The sequence below is a fragment of the Lipomyces tetrasporus genome (genome assembly GCF_029532465.1).
Source record: "Lipomyces tetrasporus strain NRRL Y-64009 chromosome Unknown POJ06scaffold_5, whole genome shotgun sequence".
NCBI lineage: Eukaryota > Fungi > Ascomycota > Lipomycetes > Lipomycetales > Lipomycetaceae > Lipomyces > Lipomyces tetrasporus.
The window spans coordinates 306,342-324,307 of NW_026611600.1; the positions used below are offsets into that span (position 1 = coordinate 306,342).

At 50.3% G+C, this 17,966-nt stretch overlaps 7 protein-coding genes across 7 annotated transcripts; 4 read left to right on the forward strand and 3 right to left on the reverse strand.

Moving 5' to 3' along the window:
* Window positions 1-23: 23 nt before the first annotated feature.
* Window positions 24-3,151, reverse strand: POJ06DRAFT_100850 (PINIT domain-containing protein). Its single transcript, XM_056183909.1, has 7 exons — window positions 3,026-3,151; window positions 2,848-2,975; window positions 2,397-2,784; window positions 2,271-2,342; window positions 1,809-2,222; window positions 1,589-1,758; window positions 24-1,536 (listed from the first exon to the last, which is right to left on the reverse strand). The coding sequence occupies exons 2-7, from the start codon at window positions 2,878-2,880 to the stop codon at window positions 310-312; spliced, it is 2,304 nt and encodes a 767-aa protein (XP_056043729.1). The 5' UTR covers window positions 2,881-2,975; window positions 3,026-3,151; the 3' UTR covers window positions 24-309.
* Window positions 3,152-3,204: 53 nt separating this feature from the next.
* POJ06DRAFT_252253 (uncharacterized protein) lies at window positions 3,205-4,133 on the forward strand. Its single transcript, XM_056187498.1, has 2 exons — window positions 3,205-3,465; window positions 3,681-4,133. Exons 1-2 carry the CDS (start codon window positions 3,270-3,272, stop codon window positions 3,860-3,862), a joined length of 378 nt encoding a protein of 125 aa, XP_056043730.1. The 5' UTR covers window positions 3,205-3,269; the 3' UTR covers window positions 3,863-4,133.
* A 165-nt stretch (window positions 4,134-4,298) lies between these two features.
* POJ06DRAFT_252256 (P-loop containing nucleoside triphosphate hydrolase protein) lies at window positions 4,299-8,508 on the forward strand. The gene is made up of 4 exons (XM_056187499.1): window positions 4,299-6,460; window positions 6,512-6,752; window positions 6,804-7,840; window positions 7,892-8,508. Exons 1-4 carry the CDS (start codon window positions 4,397-4,399, stop codon window positions 8,450-8,452), a joined length of 3,903 nt encoding a protein of 1,300 aa, XP_056043731.1. The 5' UTR covers window positions 4,299-4,396; the 3' UTR covers window positions 8,453-8,508.
* Window positions 8,509-11,770, reverse strand: POJ06DRAFT_252258 (uncharacterized protein). The gene is made up of 2 exons (XM_056187500.1): window positions 11,325-11,770; window positions 8,509-11,269 (listed from the first exon to the last, which is right to left on the reverse strand). The coding sequence occupies exons 1-2, from the start codon at window positions 11,604-11,606 to the stop codon at window positions 8,630-8,632; spliced, it is 2,922 nt and encodes a 973-aa protein (XP_056043732.1). The 5' UTR covers window positions 11,607-11,770; the 3' UTR covers window positions 8,509-8,629.
* Window positions 11,771-12,691: 921 nt separating this feature from the next.
* On the reverse strand, window positions 12,692-13,816 carry POJ06DRAFT_100876 (cyclin-like protein). Its single transcript, XM_056183910.1, has 3 exons — window positions 13,497-13,816; window positions 13,370-13,443; window positions 12,692-13,318 (listed from the first exon to the last, which is right to left on the reverse strand). The coding sequence occupies exons 1-3, from the start codon at window positions 13,758-13,760 to the stop codon at window positions 12,703-12,705; spliced, it is 954 nt and encodes a 317-aa protein (XP_056043733.1). The 5' UTR covers window positions 13,761-13,816; the 3' UTR covers window positions 12,692-12,702.
* A 72-nt stretch (window positions 13,817-13,888) lies between these two features.
* POJ06DRAFT_100888 (regulator of chromosome condensation 1/beta-lactamase-inhibitor protein II) lies at window positions 13,889-15,139 on the forward strand. Its single transcript, XM_056183911.1, has one exon. The coding sequence runs from the start codon at window positions 13,916-13,918 to the stop codon at window positions 15,032-15,034; it is 1,119 nt and encodes a 372-aa protein (XP_056043734.1). The 5' UTR covers window positions 13,889-13,915; the 3' UTR covers window positions 15,035-15,139.
* A 1,018-nt stretch (window positions 15,140-16,157) lies between these two features.
* POJ06DRAFT_252263 (NIF-domain-containing protein) lies at window positions 16,158-17,953 on the forward strand. The gene is made up of 2 exons (XM_056187501.1): window positions 16,158-16,313; window positions 16,367-17,953. Exons 1-2 carry the CDS (start codon window positions 16,289-16,291, stop codon window positions 17,782-17,784), a joined length of 1,443 nt encoding a protein of 480 aa, XP_056043735.1. The 5' UTR covers window positions 16,158-16,288; the 3' UTR covers window positions 17,785-17,953.
* Window positions 17,954-17,966: the final 13 nt, after the last annotated feature.

Sequence of the window (17,966 nt, forward strand, 5' to 3'; positions counted from 1 at the left end):
ACGCACAGCCAAGAGCACCGCCCCAGGACGCGTCATCTTCACCCACTCTCAGAACTGTTTAAGGTTTAATCACTCGTCTGTGGGATCTATTTTCGCCTGCGCCTCCCCGCGTGTATTAAGAATGACCGCGATTAAACCATAAACTGTATTTAATAGATTCGGTACAGAAGTAACCAGCCATATCATTATTATTATTCTCTACAGGCAGCTTAATGTACAAATTACACACAGCCATCAATCAATCCCACAAATAGCCAAACGCCCCAATAATAATAACCGTAAAAACTCTTCCAATCCTATCGTTACACATCACCTCGCCTCATCATCACCGTGTCCCACCCTGTCCGACGACTGCTCGATAACAACTGTCGAAGCCGACGGTGATGGCATAATAGCCCACTCCGGAATCGCAACGCGGTCGCCGCTTGCTGACGACAGTGGACCCGAGTTGTGCCGCTTGGCCGGAGGCCCGTCGCCCGACTCGCTTGCCGGTCCTAGTGCTTCCGACGCCGACCGTGTCGAGTGTGGAATTGCCGGCGCCGAAACGCCAGGTGGAATCGGCGATGACGTCGCGCCATTCGCGACAGTGCCACGATTCGCGCTCGGCGAGACTGGCGCAGTTACTGGAGCGCTTATGGGTCTGGGGCTCGCGCTCGTCGTGAAAGTCCCGAATTGAGGTCTAGGCGGCGACGAGAAATATCCTCGCGCCGGCGGAGGGGATGGCGTCATTGCGGTCTGGGATTCTTGTCTGAGCGTATCAATAGGAGGAGTTATCGCTGGCAGAGAAAATGGCGGCGCCGAGCCAGGATAAGACCGCGATGGTGTACCTGGTCTAAACTGCTGCACGCCATGCTGCACCAACTCATTGGGTAATGGTGGTGGCGGAGTAGGTGATGGTACATAATCTGAAAAGTCTGGAATCGAGTTTATAAAACTCTCAATGCGATTAGGCGTCTCTATTATCGAAGTAGATGGTTCCACACCCTCAGTCTCACCGCGCCGGATCGCCTCTGCCAACATCGAAAGCGGACCATCCGCGTCGTCAATGCTCTCTTCACGAATATTGTCATTTCCTTGATCGGTCTGATACTCTTCTCCTGGCTCGCTGGGAGTGAATAACCCAGACAGACTGCTTGATTCGCGACGACCCTCCGGTGACTCGGCTGCATGATTGCTTGATCCATTGTGCAATGCAGCCAGTTGACCTTGCCGAGAGGTCGGCCGGGCTGTCTCCTCATCATCGCTGAGTGTCAAATCAATAACATTCGCCGGTGCACGACTGCCACCACGTCCTGGAGAGGAATCGATGACTTCGAGCGCGCCAGGACGTTGCGTTGACCGTCCTGCACCCATCTCGTCTTCTGAGTCAGAATCGTCGACCGCACCGTTCTGCTCTGGCACTCGCCACGTTCCGCTCGGATCTATCTCTATCGACTCGACTTCCTTCGACGTGTTTTTCAGAATCTCATCAAAGTAGTTGTCCACCACGAGATCCTCTATTGGCGCGTAAATATTGCAGATGGGACATTGCCAAGTCTACTTAGCTGTCAGCCTAATTCGTGTCTGTGAACTTAAGACGAGCACATACCGGAGCTTGTTCTTGAAGTTGGATATACGAAGTGGCATCAAAGCACTGCACATGCGAGCACCTTATCGTTCGGATTGGCACTTGTATCCGTCCAAATGATAGAGGACATTTTAAACTCACGATACTCGATGTCGCGACAATGTCGTCGTCGTCAACGTGGTTTTTGGTGACTGTTAGCTGTTAGCAGTTGTAGATATCGCTCGAACTCGAATCAACATACTTTGCCCAATCACAGTCTCCTTCGCAAGCCGTTTCCCAGCAACTATGCGCGTAACGATATCCTGCACGCTGCGCTTGCGGGCAAGATGCAGTGTGACCGTATATCTCTGCCTCGTGTACGCATAAACCACCTCGACCACATTCCGAGTCATCGTATCCTTTGCCATGTAATCTGTCAAATCCGCAGGCTTCGCTGTCCCCGGCTTATTCTTCAACCCTCGCAAATTCACCTGTACGACTTTACCATTGACCCTAATTTCCATGCTTTGTGGGAACTGAATTGTTGCTTGTCGGTATGCATCTTCGGATAATGCTGAGAGCAGGTACACGCGATACGTACTGTCTTTCATTTTGTCGAGCTGTGATTGAGTGAAGCGAAAGCTCATGTTGAACGAACTCCGATGTTCGGGAATGGCTGCATGTAATTAGCACTAATGATACGCAGATAATGGAACATCCTTACCTCCACAGTAGCACGGGTTATATAATTGCGCTAGGAGTACAAAAAAAGGACTCGATTTGAAGACCATCGGTTCTAATTGATTTAGTCACAAACACACTTCTTCTACTCCATGTTCCATAAGCTTACCGGCACCTCCTGTCCCTGCAATCGTACCATTGGCCATAGCAGGAGCCATTCGATTGGTAGCAGCAGCGGTGCCTGCATACGCTGAGACCCCAGTCGCGGCCGGCGGACTATTCCACCTACTATACATTAACACCCACATCGTCTCCAAATTCGTCTTAACAACAACATACACTGGTCTAGTGGCGAAATGCTCCGCATACTGGTCCAAAATAGATCTCTTCAATACCTCGTAGTCATTAACTCGGTTTGCCGCGCGAAGCTCATTCAATCGACCAACAATTCGCATCTGCAGCATATTCTTGCGACCCTGCATGGGAAGTCCTACTGTCTTACAAATAGCCTTCAGTGGAGGGATTGTAAGATTCTGGTTCACGTATCGCAGGAGCTCCTAGTTTCGTCTCGGTTAGCGCGATCAATCGCGGCCGCAATAAAGGAAGTAGTCAACACGAACATTGTGTCTCGAAAAAGTATCCTCTGGTATCATTTTTCAGTCTCTGGTGAGATGGCGGTGCTGTTGAAGTTGACCCGTTGGTGTTTATCTCGCACCGGGTACAAACCTCCAAGCCAAGCGACCCCCTGCTACTACTATCAGTTACAACAGAATTAAAGAAATTATTAATAAATCCTACCCTTATGCGTATATCACGGTATGCAGCACGCTACAGAAACTGGCGCAAGGAGTTAGTAGCTGTAGGTCGTGTTCATAATTCGCAGAATGTTGGAGCTGGAGATGGCTTGCGGATTGCTAGAGTTTGGACCGATCGCTCCCGCCTGCCGAGCGATGGCGAACTTCATCGGTAATTTTTTCAAGCTTTCCCACTCCGCACCTCCATCCTCCGCCACATTTGTAACGAACACCATTATTACTACATAATGGCCAAATCCTTAAGAGCGAAAACTAAAGTCCGCAATCGCGGAATCAAACGTGCGGCCGTTTTCGAGCCCGTCGTGTTGGCACGAACAGCCCGGCTGTCGCAGAAACTGACCGGAGGCACCGACCCTTCGCAGAACGCCGCTGCAGCATCCAGTACGAGTGCGTCTGAGCCTGCAAGCGTTAGCACTGAAGAAGGTTGGTATAATGCTCTTTCTTCTTTGTTTTCTGGTTTTTCGTCTTCGGGGCAGATGAGCGAGGAGGCTTATTCATGGTTGGGCTTACTCGATCATGAGAGCATTACCTTCATTGATGTCTATGAGTAACCTGTCGTGTTGATTGGCTTATTCTAGTGCTCTATGCACAATGTCTACGTATATTCATGAGTGCTAATTTTCTGCTTCTTGGTTCAGATGGTGCAGCTGCCATGGACGTTGACTCGGCTCCTACTCCTAAAGTCAGCACGAGTGGATGGAAGGGGTCCCGAAACGAGCAATGGAAACAGAAAAAGGCGTCAAAAATTATGACCAAAAAGAAACAGGGAATCAGGTCGCTGGTGTTCCCTGCCAAGAAGCAGAAAACGGGCAAGAAATGATTGGTGAATTGTGGTAGTTATAGTGGGATTGGTAAAATTTTTGATCGATAACTGAGTAATGGTCTAGCGGGTTCAGAAAAGTTCGGCGTTGTTGGTGGATATTAGAACTGTTTTGTACATCTCATGTATTATTTGTCCATGTTTTCATCATGTTAGTACGTCTTGGCATAATTGCATTCTCATGAGAAACATCCTTGCGTTATTTTGATAGGAAAGTATCTCAATGCCATACCCGTGCAATAAATTTTATTAATTTCAGGCTAGAATAACCACGTATCCTGTTCAGGAATGTAGAATATGCAATTATACACTCATCAATTAGAGTAGAACGCGAGATGTGCCGACGGAAGTTATGGGAAAGGGTTTTATTGCTCCCAACAGCGAGGCCGGGTAGACGTTACTCCTGAAAACCTTCAAAAAAATTCGAGACCGCGCACTCTCACTGATAAAGTCATCAGTTATCCAGCGGCGTGTTCGATTGGAAGATGATCCCGATGTTATTTATATAGAGTATTACAGGTCTAGGTTGTCGCTATGGCAAAATATCGAGCTCGGCATAACGATAAGGCGCGTGCCGGAGCGATCGCGAAACAGAGGAAGCTGAAAGTCTCGCGTCAGGCTCGAGCGATTCGGCGGCCAGCAGCGGCTGAGCATGGCGAGGACGAGATCGGTGGTCAAGCGAGTACACTGGAACTAGTTCATGAAGAGCTCAATCCTAACGCACCGGTTCTGGTACCGATGACGGAAGACGAGAAGGCTGCAAAGAAGGCAGAGTTGGAACTGTTGCTCAAACCTCCAGAGTCGAAGTTTTCTAAAGCAAAGAAGAAACGGCTAGATAAATACATTGAACGACAGCTAAAACGAGAGGAAAAAAAAGTGCTTTTACAGAAATTGGCGGACTCGAAGTTTGATACGTCCTTGCTCCACAGTTTGAAGAGACTTGGCACAAAGAACGAGACGAGGCGAGAACAGCTGCGGGAAGCGCTATTGAAAGAGAAGCTAGGCATTCTGGATGAAGAGACTTCGAGGTTATTATACGAAGAGCGAACGACCATTCCAGAGCTCCCACTTAGCGCGGACCAACCTGAATCAGAGCCAGCACGACCTGAACGGGCTGCGTCGTTAAAGCGAGCACGCGAAGAATTTCTTCCGGCCACCTCTGGAGTCACAGAGCCAAGTCCTGTCGTACCTAATGGAATTGAATCTACCACGAGTCTATTTGCGTCTGGTCCGGGATTTGGGTTTGGCAATTTGCAGAAAAGGCCGAAAACGTCTACATCGCTCGCGGGTAGTAGCAAGAAAATACCATATACCTGGCGTGTCAGGCTGGAACAAGAAAAACTGCGCAAGGTCAAGGTTCCCGTGATGTCTAGTGATAGTGACTACAGTAGTGAGGATGATCATTCTGCTGACGATATAAATCTTACTGAGGACGAGAGCGACGACAATAATATCAACGACGACAACGACAACGAGGATGAAGAAGACGAAGAAGAAGATCCAGATCAATATGAAGATGAACAAGAGGAGTGGCATGGATTTGATGATGAGCAGTCATCCGTTACCAAGGTCCTTGCTGGAAATGATGTAGATGACGAGAAAGGTTTAGCCGACTCAGACAACAATGCGAGCAACGGAGTTGAGCATGGCGATGCGAACGACAGCGACGGCTCGCATGCGTCTGATGATGACGACGCCGGCGACGAGGAGGAAGAGGTAGAAAACGAAGAAGACGAAGAAGAAGCAGCTGTTGGATCACGAATATCACGTGGAGAAAGTTTCAAGCACTGGGCTGAAACTCAGCTACGAGGTGGTGAGGCGGAAGATTTGTCTAACATCAACACATTACCGAAAATCATTGGCGAATATAATCCAGTAGATCGGCCCGAAGATCGCGCGACACCACCACCAGAGATTGTGACGATTGAAAATGCTAAGAATCGAAAGTCGTACTACGTTCACGTTAACCGGCATCCTCACATTCAAGCTGCGCGGATTTTGCTTCCAGTCGTTCAAGATGAGCAGCGGATTATGGAAGCCATCAACAATAACCTGTGCGTCATTGTTTGTGGTGAGACCGGCAGTGGCAAGACAACTCAGGTGCCACAATTCCTGTACGAAGCTGGGTATGGTGACGCAGAAAGCGACAACCCAGGTATGATTGGCATCACCCAACCTCGGCGAGTCGCAGCCGTAAGTATGGCACGACGAGTCAGCGATGAAATTGGCCCGAAACATAAAGGCAAAGTTGCGTATCAAGTTCGATTTGAACAAAACACGAAGGAGGGCACTGCCATGAAGTTCATGACCGATGGCGTCCTTCTACGTGAGCTGTCATCAGACTTCACACTTAGCAGATACTCGGCGATCATAATTGATGAAGCTCATGAGCGCAACGTGAACACAGATATCTTGATCGGAGTGTTGAGCCGCGTTTTGAAGCTCCGGTATGAGATGAGTAATGAGCTTGGATCATCTACCAAGCCGCTCAAACTCATTATCATGTCTGCTACACTACGAGTTTCGGACTTTGTAGAGAATGGGACTCTCTTTGACGTTTCTCCTCCTGTTCTCAACGTTGAATCCAGACAGTATCCGGTATGTCGCTCTTTTTTGGTACGCCGGAGTGACTTTCTAATTCGAACTTAGGTCTCAAATCATTTCAGTCGTCGTACATCAGCCAATTATCTAGACGAAGCATTCACAAAAATCAGTAAAATTCATCAGCGTCTACCTCCAGGTGGTATTCTTGTCTTTCTTACGGGACAGAACGAGATTACCCATTTATGCCGACGCCTCCGTCGGGCGTTCCCTAAGAAAGGAAGATATCAGAATAAGACAATGTATGACGAATCGGTCGACGTTTCTCTCAGACTGTCTGCCCAAGAAGGTGAGATTTATTATTCCTCTATTGTTACTTGCTTGCTCTTACGCATTTTAGCTGGCGTGGAAGCCGAAGATGTGGATCTAGGCGACGACGTTATCGAGGTTTCCTTCGATGACAACGTATCGGACGATGAGCTACTACCAGGCGAGGTCGAAGAAGGTTTCGAGGAACAAACGGATCAAATCAATTCTGGACCATTGCACGTCTTGCCTCTATATTCTCTTCTCCCGACAGCGCAGCAACTCAAGATTTTTGAGCCCCCACCCGATGGCGCTCGCCTCTGTGTTGTTGCGACTAACGTTGCAGAAACCAGTTTGACAATCCCGGGTATCCGTTATGTCGTGGATTGCGGCCGCGTGAAGGAGAGACACTATGATGAAGAAACCGGTGTCCAGAGATTTGACATCAGCTGGATTTCCAAGGCGAGCGCAGATCAACGCGCAGGTCGAGCGGGCCGAACTGGCCCCGGTCATTGTTACAGACTCTATTCATCCGCCGTTTACGAAAGCGAATTCAATCAGTTTTCGAAAGCAGAAATTCTGCGCATGCCTATCGAGAGCGTTGTCCTACAGATGAAGAGCATGGGCATAGATACCATTGCCAACTTCCCGTTCCCGACTGCGCCGGATCGGAATACATTGGAGACAGCCGAGAAGCTACTTCATTACCTAGGTGCGATTAATAAGGATGGTCGCTTAACAGATCTCGGCCGGACTATGAGCGTGTTTCCGTTAGCCCCGAGATTTGCAAAGATGTTGGTGATTGGTCAGCAATTCGATTGTCTCCAATACATCATCGCCATAGTCGCAGGCTTGTCGGTCGGTGACCCGTTCTTGTCCGAACACGAGCTCGGACTAGAAAGCGAGATGCGAGAAGACGAAAACAGTGGCGACTCAGACGATGAAAGCCAGATGACGCATGGCGAGATCGAGGTGAATAAGCGGCGGCGGAAAGAGTATTATATTGTCCAGCGCAAGTTTTCGGGTCTTGACATGTCATCTGATGTGCTGAAGCTGCTGAGCGTTATTTGCGCATACGAATTCGAGGACGCAAAGGCTGAATTCTGCTTTAATAATTTCTTGCGTCAGAAGGTATGACTTTCAACACTGAACATCGTGCCACAAGCTAATAAATTGGTATAGTCGATGGAGGAAATTCACAAGTTACGACATCAGCTAACACAGATCGTTGCCGTCAACACGCCAAACCTCGCCAGTCTTCAGTTTAACGCAGGTCTAAGGGCGCCATCGGCCGTGCAAGTCAAAGCGTTGAAGCAAATGGTCACATCTGGCTTTATCGACCAAGTTGTTGTTCGCGCCGATCTTGTCGTCGGTTACGACGAGGCCCCTTTTTCCGTATCAGGCCCAAGAAAGAAAAAAGTTAAAGTCGCAGACGTCCCGTACCTGCGTCTGAACCAGTACACGTTCATCCGCGACACCACGCTATTAAGCGGAAAGGGCGGCGTTGATAAATCCTGCATTCGCGACCATGAATCGCTAGCGTACATCCATCCTAGTTCGGTCTTGCTCTCGTCTGACGAGTCACGGAATGTCAGCGAAATGCCGCCGTTCTTGGTGTACAATATTATTCAACAGAGCAAAAATGAAAGTACCCTGCAAGGTGGTCGGCAGCCGAGGATTAGAATAAAGCCGCTTACTTCAATCACGGGAAAGCAGCTCGCAAATTTGGCCCGAACGGTGTAGAGACTGTACGTTTGCATGGTATACGGTAATGGACAATTAAAAGTTTTGAACTGGGTTTGGTGTAATTTGTCGTATTAAAAATATATTACAGTTAAACAAGTAAAACTTCGCGTCTAATCGTGACAAGCTAAAGTACACTGAAAAGTACCAATCCAGATCTACCATATACTCAAAACCTTATATGCATCCAATGATATCCCGATTATCATCAACTAATCTGCCATATTCCAGCAAAAGCCTAAAAAAATACACTTCCATGTCCTCTTTCCTTAATGCTTTTGCTGACCATCGCCTGGATCTATCCGCGATGTAATTGGCAGAAATATCATTTTCGAGAAGGAACCGCAGTATTTCAAAGCCTTCTTTCAAACCAACGGAGAGCGGGACATAATGCACCCACGGCACTAACCGTTCATCATGCCATTCCTTAAACAATGTTTGCTTGACTACCAGCGATCGTGATTTCAAGAACGCGTAATACCGAGCTGAGTGCCCGTTGCCGTCCATGTCTAACAAGTATTTGTACTTCCATGTGTCCTGAAAATTCGACGACGGCGCGACTGCTCCCAGTGTCTGTTTCTGTTCCCGACAATCGTCGTTGTCGCATTGCTGGTATTTAGAAAACTTGAGATCTATATAGCCCTCGAACGTTCCTTTAGGAACTGAATGCTCCGCGAACTGCGACTCTGTGTTCTGATCATTAGCCATCTGTTTCTTGCTCATTTCCGAGTAGAACTCGTGATCAGCTTGATCAGCTTCGGGGTCATGATCGTCATCAGCCGGCCCTTTCTCGTCGCGAGCTTTCCTTGTATCCTTGGACTCTAGCTTCTCAGCTGCATTATCTTTAATTTTGGCATGCACATCCCGCTTTTGAATAATACTCTCGTGAAGTTCATGCGAATGCGAATCACCAGCGACATCGGCCAACCTCCCCTCAAACCACCCCAACAAGTCGCTCGTTCCAAGCTGTTTACCCAGTTTCTCCAACTCGCTTAAATCCATCAGCATAGTGCAATTCTCCGCAAACGAGCTGAAATACGAGACAGTCCGCTGCCGGTGACCCTGTCGCCATGTGCCGGCCCGGGAATGAACCCCACTCGCTGCTCCGCGCCAGAACATCGTAGCTGACTTCTCTGCCCAGGGCATGTCATGCGTGTGGTCGTACGGGGCGCGTTCAGCGAAATATGAGGGCGATGGATAGAGAATGTCACCGAATGAAGAAAGCTTGCTCTGTGAAAATATTGGGACGGGATCAGACACTATGCTGAAGAACTCTGGGCGGACGAATACGCCGTGCTGGCGCTTATATGATGGTGATAAACAGATATCCAAAGCAGCCGTGGAATTCTTAATAAAGCCTATTGAAAGTGCATATTGGTTCACACGGTCTATATGGGTAGTTTTCAGTGGTGAGTCAGGCGCACACGATAACTTTGCGTGACCCCAGGAGGATTGCTGCGAAAACGACTCAAAGACAGTATCAGAAGTCGCAGAACCCTGCACCACAGGAGCATCCAGCTCCTCTGATGGCATCATCGTAAACTCGTTCTTTGTCCCCGATTTCTGCTGGTGGTCCAATAACGCTGCCAAATCCGCATGCGGCATCACAACGCGCGGCGAATCAAGTAAGTTGAATGCAAGATCCATATCTGGTAAAAACTGTACAAATCCGGATATAATTTCAGTCAGAGTTTCGTCAAACCACTGGCCCTTGGCACCAGTCACGTTTGCGATCACGCCGTTCCGGATATACAGGCCCAGCAGGAAACTATCTGGATTTGCCAATGCGTCGCGTACGCTTTGTCTGATTGTGGCCGGCGATAACCCCCAGAATGGGTGTAAGTTGTGATGTATCGTGTCGTAGTCATCTAGCACAGCGGCTTTCTTTTCTGTGGCAAACGCGTACCACTTATCGAAGTTCGGCGGTGGGTTGAGGTTATACCTGCGTCTGTACTCTTTCACAGCTTCAGGATATGTAGCCGTCTGTCTAGACATAAAGTCCTCAAACTTGGCCGTATGTGATTCAATGAGATACGAAATCGGATGGATAGTTGTGTTCCAGGAATCCCTGCCGCCAACATTCGACACTATTACGCGTTGAGAAGAACCACCAATCCGCGGCTTCGCCGCCATAAAGACGCCAAAGCAAAGAAGAAATAGGGCAATGACGAGGATAATCATCTTGCTCATGCGAATCGACAAGTACTTGATCCTCTTGTCGCCGATGTGGGAGGGCAACAATGTGGTTGCGATCGCCATGTATGAAATACACATCGAGGCAACTTTCCAGGCCGTGTGGTAGTACAGCGTTGTGCTAAGGTTGCCAATCAAATCGACAAATGACGCATTTATTGGCGACAGTTGTTGAATGAGAACCATGATGATTATGTTCTTGATCGCGGAAAACAACGACCACACGAATATCATGGTCGCAAGCCCGTCTGACGTTCCCAATTCACTCCATCCTGCCCAGCCGTCGAGCAGTAGAGACATCAGTAATAGGCCCAAGCAAGTATATGCTGATATTTCGCGCAGCACTGTCCGTGTGAGCGGGATGGTGATATCCGAAATAGACAGATACGTCGCGGCGAAAATACTCGAACACATTCCAAAAACAAGCTGCGAAGCGCCGGGATAGTTTGGCGCCAGGGCGAGGAACGAGGTGATGGTGATGAAGACTAGCGTGCTCATGTCGACTTTGGTAGTGCCGTATGTGATATTTTTCTCGTGCTCATGGAGACTGTCGTCTGCGCCACCAGCTACCGGATGCGTCATGTACTGAAACCGCAAAATGTGAACAAGCAACGGAATCAAAACCTTGAAGAGATTTAGTGAACGGTGCTTCGGCTCACAGCGAAAGATTGGACCATACTGACGAAAGACCATTACCACGTTCTCCCAGTAAACTGGCGCACACTGTACTGAGCACAATGCAAGTTGAGCAAATAACAACATCAATCCGTCTATACTTTTGAAAATTATCATTCGTAAGGAGTAACCGATCAATTGGCAAGAATGTCGCCAGACAGAATGACGCCCACGAGAAGCTGGCCGAAAATAGGTAGCGCGAGTATGGAATCACGAAACTAGAAATAACTGACAACAGGGACGCTACCAGAGTCAGAAATGGCGCTGACCGGTAAAGGCTCACCATTGGAGCGATCGCACTGTGCCCAGGCCAGTTATACTGGCCTTCGAGTGTGCCGGTGAAGCAGCTAGGAGCAGACCCGACTGGGGACGTCGCGTATGCTTTAGTCTCAGTCTATCGCGCTGCGCCGCATGGATTCAGCGCGCCGGGTGGGCCTTGCATGTTTGTACGAAATAATTACTACTAACTATCGCGCATGCCTTGTTTTTGTATAAACAATGACACAATATTGTGCGCACATATCATTTGATATGCCTACTGGACTGCACTTGACGATGTTGCTATATTCTCTCTACTCTCAAGGTAACTGGCTCTCCACGAAATGTTGTACATGCATTTAGTGCACCAATTTGAAGAGCGGCAAGTTCAATGGGCAGACACTTGGCACCAGCCGAGAAATAATTTCCCGTATACCAATCGGCAGCCTATGTACCCTTCAAATAAACTGCCCGCTTGTGGACGTCTGAGTGTGCACTGCATCGTACGACAGATAGGTCGACCGGCTGAGCGTGAGATTTGGCTGGCTCTTCCAGATTCAAATCATGCAAGCTTTGATCTGTGTGCGCTATTTGTGGGATACATGTATCGTGCTTCTCAGGCGATCCTCAGCTGTAGGATCACTTTGCAAAGTCCGAGGCGACGGTGTTTGCCACCGCCGCTTCTAAACAAAAACCAATGAACTTTATATGGAATGGAAATAAGCATGACTTGGCACAGTCTTAAGACAGATGTCCAATTGGTATTATCGCCAACAAGCAATGCTCCTATGTGAGGCACGTGGATCGTCCCGCTACTGCTCACTTGCTACACTTAATTCCTTTGTCCCGATAGTCTCAACAAATCCGCGAACTCCTAAATTGGCATTGACGAAATTTTCATGACTATATATGGCTCGTAAATATAAATACTCTGCCACGATATGGAGATCAGTCGCGAACGTAAGGATCCAGGCGTGTCAATTAAAACATGCCACGACTTTCCTACATGCCGCTCCGAATTGAAAATTGAGCAATTCGCTCTCGTAGTGATGGATGATTACTCAATGCTGTTGGCCATCCACCTGAGACTCGTTGGATCGTAATATACCTGCCGTTCTTCCTGTTCACGACTCCGAAATAAGATCATCGGCTACTTTCTGAGTCATGACCTTCTTCGTATCACCATTAACCGCACTCGCATCGTCGTCCGCCTTGCGCTTCCTCAATTTGCCCGGATTGCTGACGAAATACAGTTTCTTGTCAATGGCCACAACCCGTTCCTTTGACAATTCCCGTGCCCGCTCCTCGATATACGTTCTGACGTTTCTAATAACTGTGTTCAACTGCTCCAGCAGCCCTGACTGCCTCCCAAACTTCACTTCTAAGTAGTCCTTAATCAGCGCGTCATTCGCCATCGCAAGTGCGGCAAGCGCAATCTGGGGCGGCGTAAACATAAACGCGACATCCGAAAACAAACTGTCGTTTGCAAACCGTCTCGCTGCATCATGTGCAACCCCGATTTCGTCGATACGGGACGGGAAAACGGATTGTATGTCCAAGAAGTACCCGTGGATGGGATTAAACGCGTGGTGCACCATCAGCGTGAACGATAGCGCCTGAGCGACCGTAAACTCCAGTTCAAGAATCGACTCGGGCGTGACTTTTGCGAGGAGCTGGGTGAAGTTTTCGATCGAGATAAAATGGTTTTCGGCTTTTGCTGCGAGGAAGAGACAGGTGTGGCTAACCATCCGCGTGAGCCCAAAGTCATTAGCGCTAGCCAAAATCACTTACAGTATATTCTTTGGGTGATACTCCATCACGCTATACCTTAGATAAAACCGCTTCAAATATGAAATAGCAGTAGCCTACCGATCAGTCATAAGTATTCTCAACGGCACTATTAGAACAACCAACTTACCTTAACATGCGACGGCAGCTTAAAAACGCCCGCCATATCTTGCACTTTGCCACAGTAATACAGGACCAAATCTTGTTCCTCCTCAACACTCAGAAACTCAACAGGCTGATCGTCCAGTCCTTGACTGGCATGTTCGCGCTTGATCTTGGCAATCGCATGCGCGTTCACCTTCTCGCGAATCGAGGACAGTTCAGCCGCGGTAAATGACCAGAGGCGGTATTGCGAGCCTTGTCGATATAAATCGTCGTCTGTGCTAGCGGTCATGATTTGTTTGGCAGAAGTGATCTATAATATTGTTTTTCCATCAGTGCAATCATCCATCGTCCAACGAGCACGAATGGAAATTTTGGGTTAGGGCTTTGCGCTACAAATGTGCAAAATTCAAAGATGCCTGACGACAATTGTTTACGACTCGACTAATGACAAATGCGAAGTCGGGAACATTCGCACTCCTCTCTTTCGGCTCGAACGCGCAATGCCAGCTGTCGCATTCTTCAGCGGAGGATGTAGACGTGCCGACGCGAGTAGAAGAGCGTCTGCCATTGCCTACTCGTGAGGACGATGTTGCGATCTCGTCGAATGGAAATCACACATTATTATTGATTTCGGGAGAAGTATATGCAACAGGAGATAATACATATGGCCAATGTTTTGTACCAGCAAGTACTCCACGAATATCGACATTCCGCAAGATTGATATATCCTTCGCCTCAGCCGCTCTTCGCCCGAGCTTCGTCGCGGGCGGATGGGATTTCTCGGTTGTCATTGCAAGTTCATCCACGCATGACGAAATCTACATCGTCGGTCACGGTCCTCGCGGAGAGCTAGGCATCGGTGCCGAGACTACGACCGCGACCACACCGCAGCTGATTCAAAATTTCCCACCGCGCGGCTGCCGTGTCCGTCAAGTCTGCGCCGGAATGGGACATACTCTTGTCCTCCTCGACGACGGGAACGTGTACGGATGGGGCCACTCGCGCAAGGGCCAACTCGGGCCCACGAACACCTCGCGCTCGGCATGCTGGACGCCGACAAGACTCGTGTTTCCGGACGGATTTGATCCCGACAAAGTCGTATGCGGCCGGGAGTTCTCAGCGGGGATTGACACCACGGGACGGATAATCGTACTGCATACCGGGAAAGATATACACGGCCTCCTTGACGTGCCTTCGCGGGAGACGATAACAGGATGGACGGATTTCCAGTGCGGGTGGACTTCGTTACACGTGCTCCTCTCGTCCGGAAGGATCGTATCATGGGGCAACAACTCCCACTGTCAACACGTACCCAGAACCGCACCGCCAATTTCACAGATATCATGCGGAAGTGAACACACACTCGCGCTTGCTTCCGATGGGAAGATATACGCCTGGGGATGGGGCGAGCACGGCAATTGCGGCCGGCGATCGATCCCAGAAGATGTCAATGTGCGCCATGCCACCCCCGTATTCGACGTGTCAGACCCAAAAGCAGACGAGATAGTGTATTTAGGTGCGGGCTGCGCGACGTCGTGGATAGGGATATTGCATAGAGAGTAATATATGTGAATTGTTGGGAGCAAAGTAGAAGCTATACACTCTCGTCCCACAGACAAGGATTGGAAGTGCGATTGCTCCGGAAGCGGATCCAATATTGCGGCTATCCGTAGCAGGACACTAGAATAACGGTCTCCACAAAGCACGATGTAGAAGTTTATTGTAGCTGGCAATTTGCTTCCAGCTTCCACAACTGCGGCTTGCCGGAGGTGATGTTTACGTACTGGGTCCATTTGATAACATTAGCAAATGGCCATGGCGATCAAGTCCTCGCAAAACCTAAGGCTGAGAAGCACAATGCATGCATTCCACAGCAGAATAGTTATGTCACAAGTCTCCTTGGTTATTCAACACCGAAGCATCCAACGATTCCTACGCCCCATACCCCATGGTCATTACGGTTGGTCAGCATGAGAAATCTGCAAGTAAAATCCCCTTACAATGGGCCGTGACGATAGCGGCCAGAGAGCCAATGTGACTAAAACCACATTTAGCCGGCTGCGAGTCGAAACGGCTCGTATGCATTATGGGTAGTCCCGCGAGAACGATCTCTGACTTGGCCTCTTGAACACGAAATGTTAGTCACTGAAGACGTTCCCAGCTCGTAGTTTCCGCCATGGCCGTTGCTTCATCGATTGATAAACAGCTTGAATCCCTTCACCAACGAGGATGAATAGACGCAGACAAAATCTGAATAATCATGACTCGTGCCGTAGTCAGTCATTGGGCAAAGAAACAGACAGAAAGATGAGAGCTGATATGGTCCACGATCAAGCCAGTTATGCCAACTGGTAGAAACCGTTCAATAATTCGAAAGGTAGTAAGATAAGCGTCGACATGCGATGCGATGTTAACACTGTTATCGCCTAAACACTACTGCGGCCTTCACAATGCCTTGTGTCCCGGCGTTGGGAGTATCGGAAAGTGTGCTGTAGATTGCTCCCCACAATACTCAGGCTGCACTTTAACCAGGCAACCCAACAAAATGGTGCCACTGGTCAGGGCGCCCAATGCAAGAGCAGGTTGCGCCTCAAACGCGTAGTCATTTCGGCAGATAGGCGATGTGGCATGTGAGGCCAGCCGTGCTTGAGGCTTGACAGGCCCGCCGCTGCGCTACATCGCTCCACTTCGCCGCAATACTGCACTTCTCGTTCACTATCGTCCACGCAACAAGTCTGCGCTGAAGACAGCGTCTCGTGAAGTCGGGGTTTGTTTCTTGGCCATTGGACGAGTCAATTATAATAGTTACCAGTTGACATGACGAGCGAAAAGCAACAAGCGCGTGAGTGTGCTAGCAAAACGAGAGGGTGCAGTTACATTGACTAACTCGAATAGCATACCCACGACGGCTGTCGGCGTCCGTCCTGACGCAACAGCCCTCACCACCACCACACAGGGACACTTTTTTGAGCCGGCTGGTGTCGAGCCTGCTGTGCTGCTGCGCGTCGACGCCTTACGACGACGGCCGACGATCGGAAAGTACGAGCGGTGGTGCGCCATCGTCGTCGGCACGGGCGTATCACCACTCGCGCACGGTGGCGGTTGCGCACGCGCGGGATTCGGCGTCGGTCGGACTACGGCAGGACGACGACGTCGAGGAGAAGCGGCGGGCGCAGGAGGAGGACGAGGAGGAGGTGACGGAGACGCCGACGACGAGCTCGCAGGACATCATTCTGGATAATGTGCCGAAGGACATTGCCGAGAAGGCGGGTGAGCCGCGGCGGGGAGAAGAAGAAGAAGATGATGTTGGGCAGCGGCGGAGTCGGCGGTCGTCGAACGCGTCATCGACGGGGTCGCGGCGCACGGCGGACGAATTGGACGCGGACAGCTCGGTCGTGTCGCACGAGGTGTCGTTCCGGGACAGTTTTGAGCGGGAGAAGAGTGCGGGCAAGACCAGCGTGGGCGAGATGCTGATGCGCACAGGACAGCATGGCGGTCAGGAAGCCGCAGTTGCAGCCGCGGCGGCTGCGGTGGTGGCAGCGGCGTCCGCGGCGGCGACCACTACGAACGACGACGAAGGCGGCGTGGACGCGATTCCGCATGTGTCGACGCCGGTGTCGACGCTGACAGTGGAGGAACAGAGTATTTTGGCGCGGGGACGGGTCGAGATATATCACTCGCTGCAGCCGGACCAGGTGACGGAATACGGGCCGGCGACGCCGACCGAGGCGGGAGCCAAACCGCCGCTGTCGCTGCTGGCGCCGGTGACGGACGCGCTGCGGGGACGCAAGTGCCTGGTGCTGGACTTGGACGAGACGCTGGTGCACAGCAGCTTCAAGTACCTGCAGCAGGCGGACTTTGTAATTCCGGTCGAGATCGAGGGCCAGTACCACAACGTGTACGTGATCAAGCGGCCAGGCGTGGACGAGTTCATGCGACGGGTCGGGCACGTGTATGAGATTGTCGTGTTCACGGCGAGCGTGAGCAAGTACGGGGACCCGCTGCTGGACCAGCTCGACGTGCACGGAGTCGTGCACCACCGGCTGTTCCGGGAGAGCTGCTACAACCACCAGGGCAACTACGTCAAGGACCTGAGCCAGCTGGGCCGGCCCCTCGAGGACGTCATCATCCTCGACAACTCTCCGGCGTCGTACATATTCCACCCGCAGCACGCGGTGCCGGTCTCGAGCTGGTTCTCGGACGCGCACGACAACGAGCTGCTGGACCTCGTGCCGTTCCTGGAGGACCTTGCGAGCGGGCGGGTGCGGGACGTCAGCCTCGTGCTGGACGTGGGCATTCCTGCAGTCGAGTGACGCGAGTGCCTGTGACATTGGGGTTGTGTATTTCTGTCATGGTTCGGAAAAGCATGGTCGGGTTAGATTGTATTTTGTCATGTGCATGTGTGTGGGGGCGATGTCATGTATATATGTGCAAGGGGGGTTATGTAAATGTATTAGATCCGTCAATGATATACAACGTAGTACTCTACACGGCA